This window comes from Pristiophorus japonicus, chromosome 2, assembly GCF_044704955.1.
Source record: "Pristiophorus japonicus isolate sPriJap1 chromosome 2, sPriJap1.hap1, whole genome shotgun sequence".
NCBI classification, from domain to species: domain Eukaryota; kingdom Metazoa; phylum Chordata; class Chondrichthyes; family Pristiophoridae; genus Pristiophorus; species Pristiophorus japonicus.
Window position 1 is genome coordinate 4,366,220 of NC_091978.1, and position 13,668 is coordinate 4,379,887.

Genomic DNA, 13,668 nt, shown 5'->3' on the forward strand with positions numbered 1-13,668 from the left:
CAATGTTCTCGCTTTTACAAATGCATTTTCTTGGCTTTTGCCCCAAATCCATTCGCCCCTTTTTCGTAGTAAGACATGCAGTGGTTCTAGCAGTGTGCTGAGACCTGGTAATAAGTTACCAAAGTAGTTCAAGAGTCCCAGGAACGACCGCAGCTCCGTCACGTTCTGTGGCCCGGTGCGTTCTCGATTGCCTCCGTCTTCGCGATGGTGAGCCTGATGTCATCCGCCGCAATCCTCCTTCCCAGGAACTCCACTTCAGGCACCAGGAAAACGCACTTCGAGCATTTTAACCTGAGCCCCACGCAGTTGAGTCGACTAAGAACCTCCTCCAGGTTCTGCAGATGCTCGACTGTGTTCCGACCTGTGACCAAGATATCATCCTGGAAGACCACGGTGTGCGGGACCGACTTCAGTAAACTTTCCATGTTTCTTTGGAATATCGCCGCCGCTGATCGGATTCAAAACGGGCATCAGTTATAAACAAAAAGACCTTTGTGCGTGCTGATGCAGGTGAGGGCCTTCGATGATTCCTCCAGTTCCTGCGTCATGTAGGCTGAAGTCAGATCCAGCTTCGTGAACATCTTTCCTCCCGCCAGCGTTGCAAAGAGGTCGTCGGCTTTTGGAAGTGGGTATTGATCCTGCACGGAGTTACTTTGTAATCACCACAGATTCTGAAGGTGACGTCTCCCTTGAGGACTGGGACAATAGGACTGGCCCACTCGCTGAACTTGATCGATGAAATGATGCCTTCTCTTTGCAGCTGGTCTAGCTCGATCTCTACCCTTTCTCTCATCATGTACGGTACTGCTCTTGCCTTGTGATGGATGGGTCGCGCCCCCGGAATTAGGTGGATCTGCACTCTGCAACGTGGTGGTTTGCAGGTTTAGCAGGCCTAGCAGCTCGCCTGCACACTCGTTGGAGATGTCCCATTGTTCCACAGCCCTTGCAAATGTATCCTTTGAATCGGCATTATTGAGAACGATGATCACCCCCGCAGCGCCAACAAGGTGTTAATGGCCTTACATTCATCACCCTTGATGGTGGACTCTGAGACATCTGCGGACATGTAACTGCAGGTATGTGTGACCTGCTCTGTACATTATGATTCGAAAACAACATCACTTTGTTCACAGTACTTATAGCAGCACTTGTGTGCTGAGAAATTTTCTTCATATTGTCACTGGTGGCAATGAACGCCTGTGCTATCGCTCTGGCCTTACTCAAGGTTGGGGTCTCTACAGTCAAAAGTTTGTGAAGTATAGTTTTGTGGCCAATGTCAAGTACGAAAAAGTCTCTGAGCATGAGCTGCAAGTGTCCTTTAAATTCGCAATGTCCTGCAAAGTGTCTAAGCTCGGCGACATAAGTCGGCACTTCCTGGCCTTCAGACCTTTTGTAGGTGTAGAACCAGTACCTCGCCATCAGAACGCTTTCCTTCGGGTTCAAATGCTCTCGGACCAGTGTGCATAAATCATCATAAGATTTCTCCGTGGGTTTCACTGGAGTGAGCAGGTTCTTCATTATCAGGGGACAATTCGACATATTGGTCGAGAAAACCATCCCTAATACACTCCAGGAAATCCTCCTCCCCCGCATTGCTACCAGTTAGGTTAGCCCAATCTATATGTAGATTAAAGTCACCCATGATAACTGCTGTACCTTTATTGCACACCTCCCTTATTTCTTGTTTGATGCTGTCCCCAACCTCACTACTACTGTTTGGTGGTCTGTACACAACACCCACTAGCGTTTTCTGCCCTTTGGTATTCCGTAGCTCCACATCATCCAGGCTAATGTCCCTCCTTACTATTACATTAATTTCCTCTTTAACCAGCAACATCACCCCGCCTCCTTTTCCTCTCTGCCTATTCTTCCTAAATACCTTGAATACCCCTGGATGTTGAGTTCCCAGCCTTGGACACCTTGGATGCCATGTCTCCGTGATGCCAATGACATCATATCCGTTAATTGCTGTCTGCTCAGTTAATTCATCCACCTTATTCCGAATACTCATTGCATTGAGGCACAGAGCCTTCAGGCTTGTCTTTTTAACACACTTTGCCCCTTTAGAATTTTGCTGTAATTGGCCCTTTTTGTTTTCTGCCTTGGGTTTCTCTGCCCTCCACTTTTACTATTCTCTTTTCTATCTTTTGCTTCTGCCCCCATTTTATTTCCTTTTGTCTCCCTGCATAGGTTCCCATTCCCCTGCCATGTTAGTTTAACTCCTCCCCAACAGCACTAGCAAACACTCCCCCCAGGACATTGGTTCCGGTCCTGCCCAGGTGCAGACCGTCCGGTTTGTATTGGTCCCACCTCCCCCAGAACTGGTTCCAATGTCCCAGGAATTTGAATCCCTCCCTGCTGCACCACTGCTCAAGCCACGTATTCATCTGTGCTATCCTGTGATTCCTACTCTGACTAGCACATGGCACTGGTAGCAATTCTGAGATTACTACTTTTGAGGTCCTACTTTTTAATTTAGCTCCTAGCTCCCTAAATTCGTCTCGTAGGACCTCATTCCGTCTTTTTACCCATATCGTTGGTACCACGACAACTGGCTGTTCACCCTCCCTTTTCAGAATGTCCTGCACCCGCTCTGAGACATCCTTGACCCTTGCACCAGGGAGGCAACATACCATTCTGGAGTCTCGGTTGCGGCCGCAGAAACTCCTATCTATTCCCCTTACAATCGAATCCCCAATCACTATCGCTCTCCCACTCTTTTTCCTGCCCTCCTGTGCAGCAGAGCCAGCCACGGTGCCATGAACTTGGCTGCTGCTGCCCTCCCCTGATGAGTCATCTCCCTCAACAGTACCCAAAGCAGTGTATCTGTTTTGCAGGGGGATGACCACAGGGAACCCCTGCACTACCTTCCCTGCACTGCTCTTCCTGCTGGTCTTCCATTCACTATCTGGCTGTGGACCCTTTCCCTGCGATGTGACCAACTCACTACACGTGCTATTCACGTCATTCTCAGCATCGTGGATGCTCCAGAGTGAATCCACCCGTAGCTCCAGTGCCGCAATGTGGTCCGTCAGGAGCTGGAGGTGGATACACTTCCCACACACATAGTCATCAGGGACACCAGAAGCATCCCTGAGTTCCCACATAGTACAGGAGGAGCATAATACGTGTCCGAGCTGTCCTGCCATGACTTACCCCTTAGATAAACTTAGTTTGGCAACAACAATGCTAAAGGTTACTTACTAATAAAGAAAGGAAAAAGAAAAACTACTTACCAATCACCAGCCAATCACTTACCCCCTTGGCTGTGATGTCACCTTTCGATTTCTTTCTACTTTTTTGCCTTCTCTCCCTGCTGCAGCTGCATAAGATGCCTCTCCTCTGAACTCCCGAGCCTCAGCGACGCTTTGGGCCTTTAATAGGCCATTCCTCCACGCACCTCCCGAGCCTCTCCTCTGAACTCCCGAGCCTCAGCGACGCATTGGGCCTTTTAAAGGCAGCGCTCTCTTCCCCATCTAGTTCGTTGGCTTCGACGTATTGGTCGAGTAGCTCCACAAAAGTTTCCCAATCATCTCCCTCTGAAAATTTCTCCAGGATGCCCACTGTTCTCTGCATCTTTGGGTTCGCTATCTGTATCTCGTCGCCAGTTGTAGTGTATGGAGTAAGAGTCAGACTGAGCACTGTGAGTTCAAAGTAAAATGTGACCTAAGTGTTTTATTGCAGGTCTCCGGAGTGCCTCTCCAACCTGTGAAGCCTCTTTAAAAAGCTGTGCTCCCAAGGGATTATGAGATCCCTTGGGACTCCAGGGGATGAGCCCTCTGGTGGCTGTACAGAGTAAATACAAGTTTACATATATTACACATACCTTCGTGTGCTTGTATCCTGGAGGAAAGGCGAGTGAAGGAGCATTTGTGGAGGCTGGAATCTTCAAGATATTACCCCCCACAAAGAACAATACAGGCAACACTGCCCCTATGAAGATCTTAATGAGAAGCTGTGTAACAGAAGAGTGCGCTTCACCAAAGAGGAACAAGGGGGATCTGTTCCGCCTAATGCATGATTGCAGTCAACTTTTATAGAATCAGATAATTTCAGGTAGATGAGGTTTATTATTGTACAGACAATGCTCAACATAGGAAAATTGTATTTCTATAGCGCCTTTCAGAACCGCAGGAAGTTGCAAAGAGCTTTTCAGCCGATTGAATACTTTTGAAGTGTAGTCACTGTTGAAATGTAGGAAACGCGGCAGCCACAGTAAGCTCCCACAAACGGCAATGTAATGATCATCAAATAATTTGTTTTAGTGATATTGATTGAGGGATAAATATTGGCCAGGACACAGGGATCACTCCCCTAATCTTCTTTGAACTAGTGACATGGGATGTTTTATGTCCACTTGAGAGAGCAGATGGAGCCTCGGTTTAACTTCTCAACCGAAAGATGGCACCTCCGACAGTGCAGCACTCCCTCAGCACTGGCACTGGGAGGGTCAGCCTAGATTATGGGCTCAAGTCTCTGGAGCGGGTCTTGAACCCACAACTTTCTGACTCAGAGGCGAGTGTGCTACCCACTGAGCGATGGCTGACATTACAGAGAGGTACTGATTCATCAGTTGAGGTGGGTGGTGATACATGGTCATTGCCAGAAGGTTTCTTTGACCTTGGTTGACCTGAAACCATAGGATTTCAAAGGGTCTGAGGTTAATGTTGAAGACTTCCTGATTGTATACCACTGTGTTCCCACTTCTGGTGATACAGGGCTTATCCAGGAATGGTCATGGAGGAGTCCGGTATGTTAGCTAATACGATTATAGGCTGTTGCTTGATAAGTTGGTGGGACAGGTCTCGCAACTTGGGCACCAGCTTCCAGATGTTGGTGAGCAGGATATTGCAGGGACCACAGATGAGATTATCTTCGTCTTATCCTGATATGATGCCTGGCTGATTGGTCAGCCTGAATTTCTTGTTATTATTGAACTTTGTAGTGATTGTAGTGACGACGTCTGCGTCTGCGCACATACAGAAGCTGAACTCCAGGACATAGTCGACGTATTTACTGAGACGTACGAAAGCATGGACCTTACGCTAAACATCAATAAGACAAAGGTCCTCCACCAGCCTGTTCTCGCCGCACAGTACTGCCCCCCCCCCCCAGTCATCAAGATCCACGGCGCGGCCCTGGACAATGTGGACCACTTCCCTTCTCTTGGGAGCCTCCTATCAACAAGAGCAGGCATTGACGACGAGATCCAACACCACCTCGAGTGCGCCAGTGCAGCCTTCGGCCGCCTGAGGAAAAGAGTGTTTGAAGACCAAACCCTCAAAACTGTCACCAAGCTCATGGTCTACAGGGCTGTCGTAATACCCGCCCAGTAGTATGGCTCAGAAACATGGACCAAGTCAGTGGAGAAATACCAGCAACGATGTCTCCGCAAGATCCTACAAATCGTTAGTGTCCTCGACCAGGCCAACATACCAAGCATTGAATCACTGACCACACTTGATCAGCTCCGCTGGGCAGGCCACATAGTTCGCATGCCAGACACGAGACTCCCAAAGCAAGCATTCTACTCGGAACTCCTTCACGGCAAACGAGCCAAAGGTGGGCAGAGGAAACGTTACAAGGACACACTGAAAGCCTCCCTGATAAAGTGCAACATCCCCACCGACACCTGGGATTCCGTGGCCAAAGACCGCCCTAAGTGGAGGAAGTGCATCCGGGAGGGCGCTGAGCACCTCGAGTCTCGTCGTCGAGAGCATGCAGAAATCAAGCGCAGGCAGCGGAAGGAGCGTGCGGCAAACCAGTCCCACCCACCCCTTCCCTCAACGATTATCTGTCCCACCTGTGACAGGGACTGTGGTTCTCGTATTGGACTGTTCAGCCACCTAAGAACTCATGTTAAGAGTGGAAGCAAGTCTTCCTCGATTCCGAGGGACTGCCTATGATGATGATGGGTGATTCTTTACAACTGAGTGACTTGCCTATAGTGTGAGACTGAAGTCCAGGTGGGTAGGTGTGGCAGGTTCCCTTTCCTTTAACGTACAATGTGCATGCCTATGTCTATTAGTGCAAATAGTGCCACACATGAGTGCCCCCGCCTTAACCAGAGTAGTGTGTGCATTCTAATTTGTTAGCTTTTCCAAGTTTTGAAGTTTGGCAAGTGTGACTATCCCTTTATTGGGCTCACTGACACTGACGGTCCCTTTATTGGGAGACACTGACACTGAATATCAAACAATAGAAAATGACTGGTAATTCACCCCAAAAAGAGTAGTGTTTCCTAGCAAGGTGCAAAACTTTGTTGTTACCTGGGTTCTGAAATTTTGCCGTTGTGAAATCCATCTCTGGAAATTGCTGAAATAATTGATCTGAAATGCAGAAATGTTAACAAACATGAAATACGTGTTGGTATTGATGGATACAGCATACTTCTCCTTTAGAGAAGTAACGGCAGGGATAGTGGATGCATTGGTTGTATTCTACCAAATTTCCCTGGATTCTGGGGAGGTTTCAGCAGATTGGAAAACCGCAAATGTAACGCCCCTATTTAAAAAAGGAGGCAGACAAAAAGCAGGAAACTACAGACCAGTTAGCCTAACATCTGTGGTTGGGAAAATGCTGGAGTCCATTATTAAGGAGGCAGTAGAGAACATTTGGAAAAGCATGATTCACTCAAGCAGAGTCGGCATGATTTTATGAAAGGGAAATCATGTTTGACAAATTTGCTGGAGTTCCTTGAGGATGTAACGAGCAGGATGGATAAGGGGGAACCAGTGGATGTGGTGTATTTGGATTTACAGAATGCATTCAATAAGGTGCCACATAAGAGGTTATTGCACAAGATAAAAGTTCACGGGGTTGGGGGTAATATATTAGCATGGATAGAGGATTAGTTAACTAACAGAAAACAGAGAGTCGGGATAAATGGGTCATGTTCCGGTTGGCAAATAGTGATGAGTGAGGTGCCGCAGGGATCGGTGCTGGGTCCTCAACTATTTACAATCTATATTAATGACTTGGATGAAGGGACTGAGTGTAATGTAGCCACATTTTCTGATGATACAAAGATGGGTAGGAAAGCAAATTGTGAGGAGGACACAAAAAATCTGCAAAGGGATGTAGACAGGCTAAGTGATTGGGCAAAGATTTGGCAGATGGAGTATAATGTGGGAAAGTGCGAGGCTATCCACTTTGGCAGAAATAATAGAAAAGCAAATTCTAATTTAAACGGAGAAAAATTACAAAGTGCTGCAGTACAGAGGGACCTGGGGGGACTTGTACATGAAACACAAAAGGTTAGTATGCAGGTACAGCAAGTGATCAGGAAGGCCAATGCAATGTTGGCCTTTATTGCAAGGGGGATAGAGAATAAAAGCAGAGAAGTCCTGCTACAACTGTACAGGGTATTGGTGAGGCCACACCTGGAGTACTGCGTACAGTTTTGGTCTCCATATTTAAGGAAGGATATACTTGCATTGGAGGCTGAGGCTGTTCAGAGAAGGTTCACTAGGTTGATTCCGGAAATGAGGGGGCTGACTAAAGAAGATAGCTTGAGTAGGCTGGGCCTCTACTCATTGTAGTTCAGAAGAATGAGAGGTGATCTTATTGAAATTTATAAGATTAATGAGGGGGCTCGACAAGGTGGTTGCAGAGAGGATATTTCCACTCATAGGGAAAACTAAAACTAGGGGACATAGTCTCAGAATAAGGGGCCGCCCATTTAAAACTGAGATGAGAAATTTCTTCTCTCAGAGGGTTGTAAATCTGTGGAATTCTCTGTCCCAGAGAGCTGTGGAGGCTGGGTCATTGAATATATTTAAGGCGGGGTAGACAGATTTTTGAGCGATAACAGGAGTAAAAGGTTATGGTGAGCGGGCAGGGAAGTGGAGCCGAGTCCGTGATCAGATCAGCCATGATCTTATTAAATGGCGGAGCAGGCTTGAGGGGCCAAATGATCGACTCCTGCTCCTATTTCTTATGTTCTTATGTTTTCCTGCTTGATAGAGATGTTCAAGATCATGAGGCGCCTGAACAGGGTAGATCGAGAGAAACTGTTCCCATTGGTGGACTGGTTGAGAACCAGAGGACACAGATTTAAAGTGATTGACAGTAGAACTAAAGGCGACATGAGAAAAAACCTTTTGACACAGTGAGTGGTTAGGATGTGGAATGCACTGCCTGGAAGGGTGGTGGAGGCAGACTCAATTGTGGCTTTCAAAAGTGAATTGGATAAGTAGCTGAAAGAAAAGTATTTGCAGGACTACAGGAAAAGGACGAGGGTGGGGGCCTAGCTCAGGTGCTCTTGCAGAGAGCTGGCACGAGCTTGATGGGCCAAATGAACATAAGAAATAGGAGCAGTAGGCCATACAGCCCCTCAAGCCTGCTCCGCCATTCAATTCGACCTCAACTCCACTTTCCCGCCCGATCTCTATATCCCTTGATTGTACCTACACTCTAAAAATCTATCTCTCTAAGCCTTGAATAGATTCAGAGACTCAGCATCCACAGCCCTCTGGGCCAGAGAATTTCAAAGATTCACAATACTCTGAAGAAATTCCTTCTCATCTTTGTCTTAAATTGCCTAGCCCTTAACCTGAGACTGTGCCCTCTAGTTCTAGACTCTCCAGCCAGGCGAAACAACCTCTCAGCATCTACCCTGTCAATCCCCTTTCGAATCTTGTATGTTTCAATGATATCATCTCTCATTCTTTAAAACTCCGGAGAGTATAGGCCCATTCTATACAATCTCTCATCATAAGACAGCCCTCTCATCCCAGGAATCAATCTAGTGAACATTTGTTGCACCGCCTCCAAGGCAAGTATCATCATCATCATCAGTCGTCCCTCGAAGCGAGGATGACTTGCTTCCACTCCAAAAAGGGATGAGTTCACAGGTGTTTCGATGAAGGACCTAATATTCCAGATCCCGAACTACATCGTGAAGGGTGGAAGATGCCCTTGGATTTTTTTTAACGTGTTGTGGCTGTTGCACACCAGTCACCACACGGGTTTGACAGAGCTAGGTCTTGGTCCAGTGGCAAGGATTACCCAAGACTAACTGGAGACCTGCTCTGCTCCACAGACCGAGCGCGCACAGTGTGGGCTGGCCCGTCCTGCCCCTGGGCCCTCGCCTCTTCTGGGGCCCCAGATTCACGCCTCTCCTGGGCCCCAGTCAATTCCCTCTGTGGACTCTTGCTGCTCCTTCGCCCCTCCTGCTGTGCCTGCCCGCACTGCAATCAGCGACCTGGCTTCACAGCCGTCGCCCTCCTGCAGCAGCAAGTATATTTGGATAAGGAGTCTAAAACGGTGCACAGTACTCCCGGTGTGGTCTCACCAAGGCCCTGTACAATTGTAGCAGGACTTCCTTACTGTGCTGTAACCATTCAATGCTTCTATGATCTCTCTCCCCTTTATGGACAGGAGTGTAACTTTGCAACCCTCCAGTTCTCTGGAACCACTCCTGTATCCAAGGTGGATTGAAAGATTGTGGTCAAAGCCTTCACTATTTCCATTCTTAACTGGACCAGATGAATGTTCTACTTTGAGCACAGCCAGCCATTTAAATACTTCTTTATCTAGTTTCTATTTTTATTCTATCCAATTTTTCGATCCCCTTCTCCTTTACTGTGCCAGCACCCTCTTCATTGTGAAAACAGATCCAAAGTACTCATTTCGTGAGTCTGTCCACGCACCACTCCCCCCCCTGTTCTCTCCCCCGACCACCATCTCGCTCCTGTCACGAGCCTCTCCCCTTCAACCACCATCTCGACACCGACCCGCCCCCACGATCGCGCCCCTTGACCACCATACCAACAGCCCCTCCTTACGATCCCTCCCCCCAACCACTAACTCCACCCCTGCGAGCTCTCTCTTCATATCCACTCCCCACCTCAATTGTTTCCCCTCCCCAGTAGATCCCCCTGATGGCAATCTCTCTGTACCTGCTACTCCACTGCGTTCTTCTGCTGCAGGCTTTTCCCCCTGACAGGCAGCTAGCCGGTCAATCAACCGGTCAGTCAGCCGGTCAGTCAGGCTGGCTGTCTGGCGGGAAATCTGGAGTAAAATCTTAAAAGAGGACGTTCAGTAAACCTGTACTTCCGGGTTCCCCATCCATAACTCCTCCCTTTCCCCACCTCCCAGCTCCGAACGGATGGCCCTGTAAATATTGCGACCTCTGTTTCTATTCCACCTGAGCCAGATACATTTTAACTCACTGAAATTGACCCAGTGACAATGAATAAATGGAAATATATGTCCAAATTGGGATGGTGTGTGATTCTTGGTCTCCTAATCTGAGGAAGGATGTTCTTGCTATTGAGGGAGTGCAGCGAAGGTTCACCAGACTGATTCCCGGGATGGCAGGACTGACCTATCAAGAAAGACTGGATCGACTATAAAATTTTGATGGGATTGGACAGGTTAGATGCAGGAAGAATGTTCCCAATGTTGGGGGAGTCCAGAACCAGGGGTTACAGTCTAAGGATAAGGGGTAAGCCATTTAGGACCGAGATGAGGAGAAACTTCTTCACTCAGAGAATTGTGAACCTGTGGAATTCTCTACCACAGAAAGTTGTTGAGGCCAGTTCGTTAGATATATTCAAAAGGGAGTTAGATGTGGCCCTTACGGCTAAAGGGATCAAGGGGTATGGAGAGAAGGCAGGAAAGAGGTGCTGAAGTGAATGATCAGCCATGATCTTATTGAATGGTGGTGCAGGCTCGAAGGGCCGAATGGCCTACTCCTATTTTCTATGTTTCTATGTTTCTATGTTTCAGCACAATAGCCGGGATATTGTCGGGGCCCATAGCCTTTGCTGTACCCAGTGCGCTCAGCCATTTCTTGATATCACATGGAATGAATCGAATTGGCTGAAGACTGGCTTCTGTGATGGTGGGGACCTCAGGAGTAGGCCGATATGAATCATTGGTTGCAAACGCTTCAGCGTTGCCTTTTGCACTCAGGTGCTGGGCTCTGTCATCATTGAGGATCAGGATATTCATGGAGCCTCTTCCTCCCGTTAGTTGTTTAATTGTCCACCACCATTCACCACTGGATGTGGCAGGACTGCAGAGCTCTGATCTGATCCATTGGTTGTGGGTTCGCTTAGCCCTGTCTATGGCATGCTGCTGTTTAACATGCATGTAGTCCTAGTTGCAACTTCCCCAGGTTGGCACCTCATTTTTAGGTAGAAACATAGAAAAATAAGTGCAGAAGTAGGCCATTCGGCCCTTTGAGCCTGCACCGCCATTCAATAAGATCATGGCTGATCATTCCTTCAGTACCCCTTTCCTGCTTTCTCTCCATACCCCTTGATCCCCTGAACCATAAGAGCCATATCTAACTCCCTCTTAAATATATCCAGTGAACTGGCATCAACAACTTTCTGTGGCAGGGAATTCCACAGGTTAACAACTCTCTGAGTGAAGAAGTTTCTCCTCATCTCAGTCCTGAATGGCCTACCCCTTATCCTAAGACTATATCCCCTGGTTCTGGACTTCCCCAACATCGGGAACATTCTTCCCGCATCTAACCTGTCCAGTCCCGTCAAAATCCTATATATTTCTATGAGATCCCCTCTCATCCTTCTAAACTCCAGTGAATAAAGGCCCAGTTGATCCAGTCTCTCCTCATATGACAGCCCAGCCATCCCTGGAATCAGTCTGGTGAACTTTCGCTGCACTCCCTCAATAGCAAGAACGTCCTTCCTCAGACTAGGAGACCAAAACTGAACACAATATTCCAGGTGAGGCCTCGCTAAGGCCCTGTACAACTGCAGTAAGACCTCCCTGCTCCTATACTCAAATCCCCTAGCTATGAAGGCCAACATACCAGTTGCCTTCTTTACCGCCTGCTGTACCTGCATACCAACTTTCAATGACTGATGAACCATGACACCCAGGTCTCGTTGCACCTCACCTTTTCCTAATCTGCCGCCATTCAGATAACATTCTGCCTTTGTGTTTTTGCCCCCAAAATGGATAACCTCACATTTATCCACATTATACTGCATCTGCCATGCATTTGCCCACTCACCTAACCTGTCCAAGTCACCCTGCAGCCTCCTAGTGTCCTCCTCGCAGCTCACACCACCACCCAGTTTAGTATGCCTGGTGCTGCATCTGGCATGCTTTTCTACAATCCTCATCGAACCAAGCTTGGTCCCCTGGCTTGATGGTAATGGTAGAATGAGGGATATAAGGTTGCAGATTGAGGTGGAATACAATTCTGCTGCTGATGATGGCCCACAGCACCTCATGGATGCCCAGTTTTGAGCTGCTAGATCTGTTCTGAATCTATCCCATTTAGCACGGTGGTAGTACCACACAACACGATGGAGTGGGTCTTCAGGCACTGGTCACTGCTACCAATACTGTCATGGACAGATGCATCTGCGACAGGTAGATTGGTGAGGATGAGGTCAGGTAGGTTTTTCCCTTGTGTTGGTTCTCTCACCACCTGCTGCAGGCCCAGTCTGGCAGCTATGTCCTTCAGGACTCGGCCAGCTCGGTCAGTAGTGGTGATACCGAGCCACTCTTGGTGATGGACATTGAAGTCCCCCACCCAGAGTGCATTCTGTGCTCTGGTATTTGTTCATATAAATACGCTGAATTATATATGATTCATTCCCACTAAGAGAGGTTAAGATAACTAGAGAGCCCAATAGTTAGCTCTTTATTCCTGAAACCAATATACGTTTCCTCTTGCATGATCAGGTCAATCAGTTTGCCGGATCCTGTAAATTGTTACAAAATATTTACAGCACAGAAACAGGTCATTCGGCCCAACAGGTCGATGCTGGCGTTTATGGTCCACACAAGCCTTCTCTCAACCTTCTTCAACTTACCCCATCAATGTATTGTTCTATTAATTTCTCCCTCATGTGCGCGTCTAGCTTCCCCTTAAATGCATCTATGCTATTCACCTCAACCACTCCCTGTGGTAGTAAGTTACACATTCTCACCACTCTCTGGGTAAAGAAGTTGCTCCTGAATTCTCTATTGAATTTATTAGTGCCTTTCTTATATTTATGGCCCACAGTTCTGGTCTTGCCCACAAGTGGAAGTATCTTCTCTACATTTACCGTATCAATCCTTTCATAATCTTAAAGACCTCTATCAGCTCACCTCGCCATCTTTTTGGAGAGAAAAGAACCCCAGCCTGTTCAATCTTTCCTGATAGGCATAACCTCCCAGTCCCGGTATCATCCTTGTAAATCTTTTCAGCACCGGCTCCAGTGCCTCTATATTCTTTTATAAAATTGAGACTAGAACTGTTCACAGTACTCCAGATGTGGTCTAACCAAGGTTCTATACAAGTTTAACATACTTTCTCTGGTTTTCAATTTTATCCCGTGAGAAAGTAACCCCAATGCTTTGTTTGCTTTTTTTAAATTCACCTTATTTATTGTCTGCGTCACTACTTTTAGTGATCTGTGTATCTACCCAGGGATTCCCCTGTTCCTCGACTCCATTTAGACACTGATATTCCAAGCAGTTTTTGGCCTCCTTATTCTTCCTACCAAAATGTACCAAATGTTACTGTAAACAGTGCAGCTAAGTGAAAATAACACAAACGTCCATTTACCTGGCCGGCCGGCTGGCTGTCCGGGGAATTCTAAACGACCCGTGTTGACAGATGTTCAGTTTCACAGTGAAGAATGAGCGTTTGCCCTGACAAACACATTCAACATATTTCACAATCTTTGACAG

General features: G+C 47.4%; 1 protein-coding gene across 1 annotated transcript in view; it reads right to left on the bottom strand.

Annotated features, from left to right (window-relative positions):
• The window catches only part of LOC139228310 (apolipoprotein L3-like), a 35,337-nt gene extending 22,246 nt beyond the window's left edge, over nt 1–13,091 (bottom strand). Inside the window, exons 1-2 of the mRNA XM_070859494.1 lie at nt 13,084–13,091; nt 6,270–6,329 (exon numbers count right to left, since the gene is read on the bottom strand). Coding sequence (XP_070715595.1) covers nt 6,270–6,329; nt 13,084–13,091 — 68 coding nt within the window. The remainder of the gene's footprint in view (nt 1–6,269; nt 6,330–13,083) is intronic.
• Nucleotides 13,092–13,668: the final 577 nt, after the last annotated feature.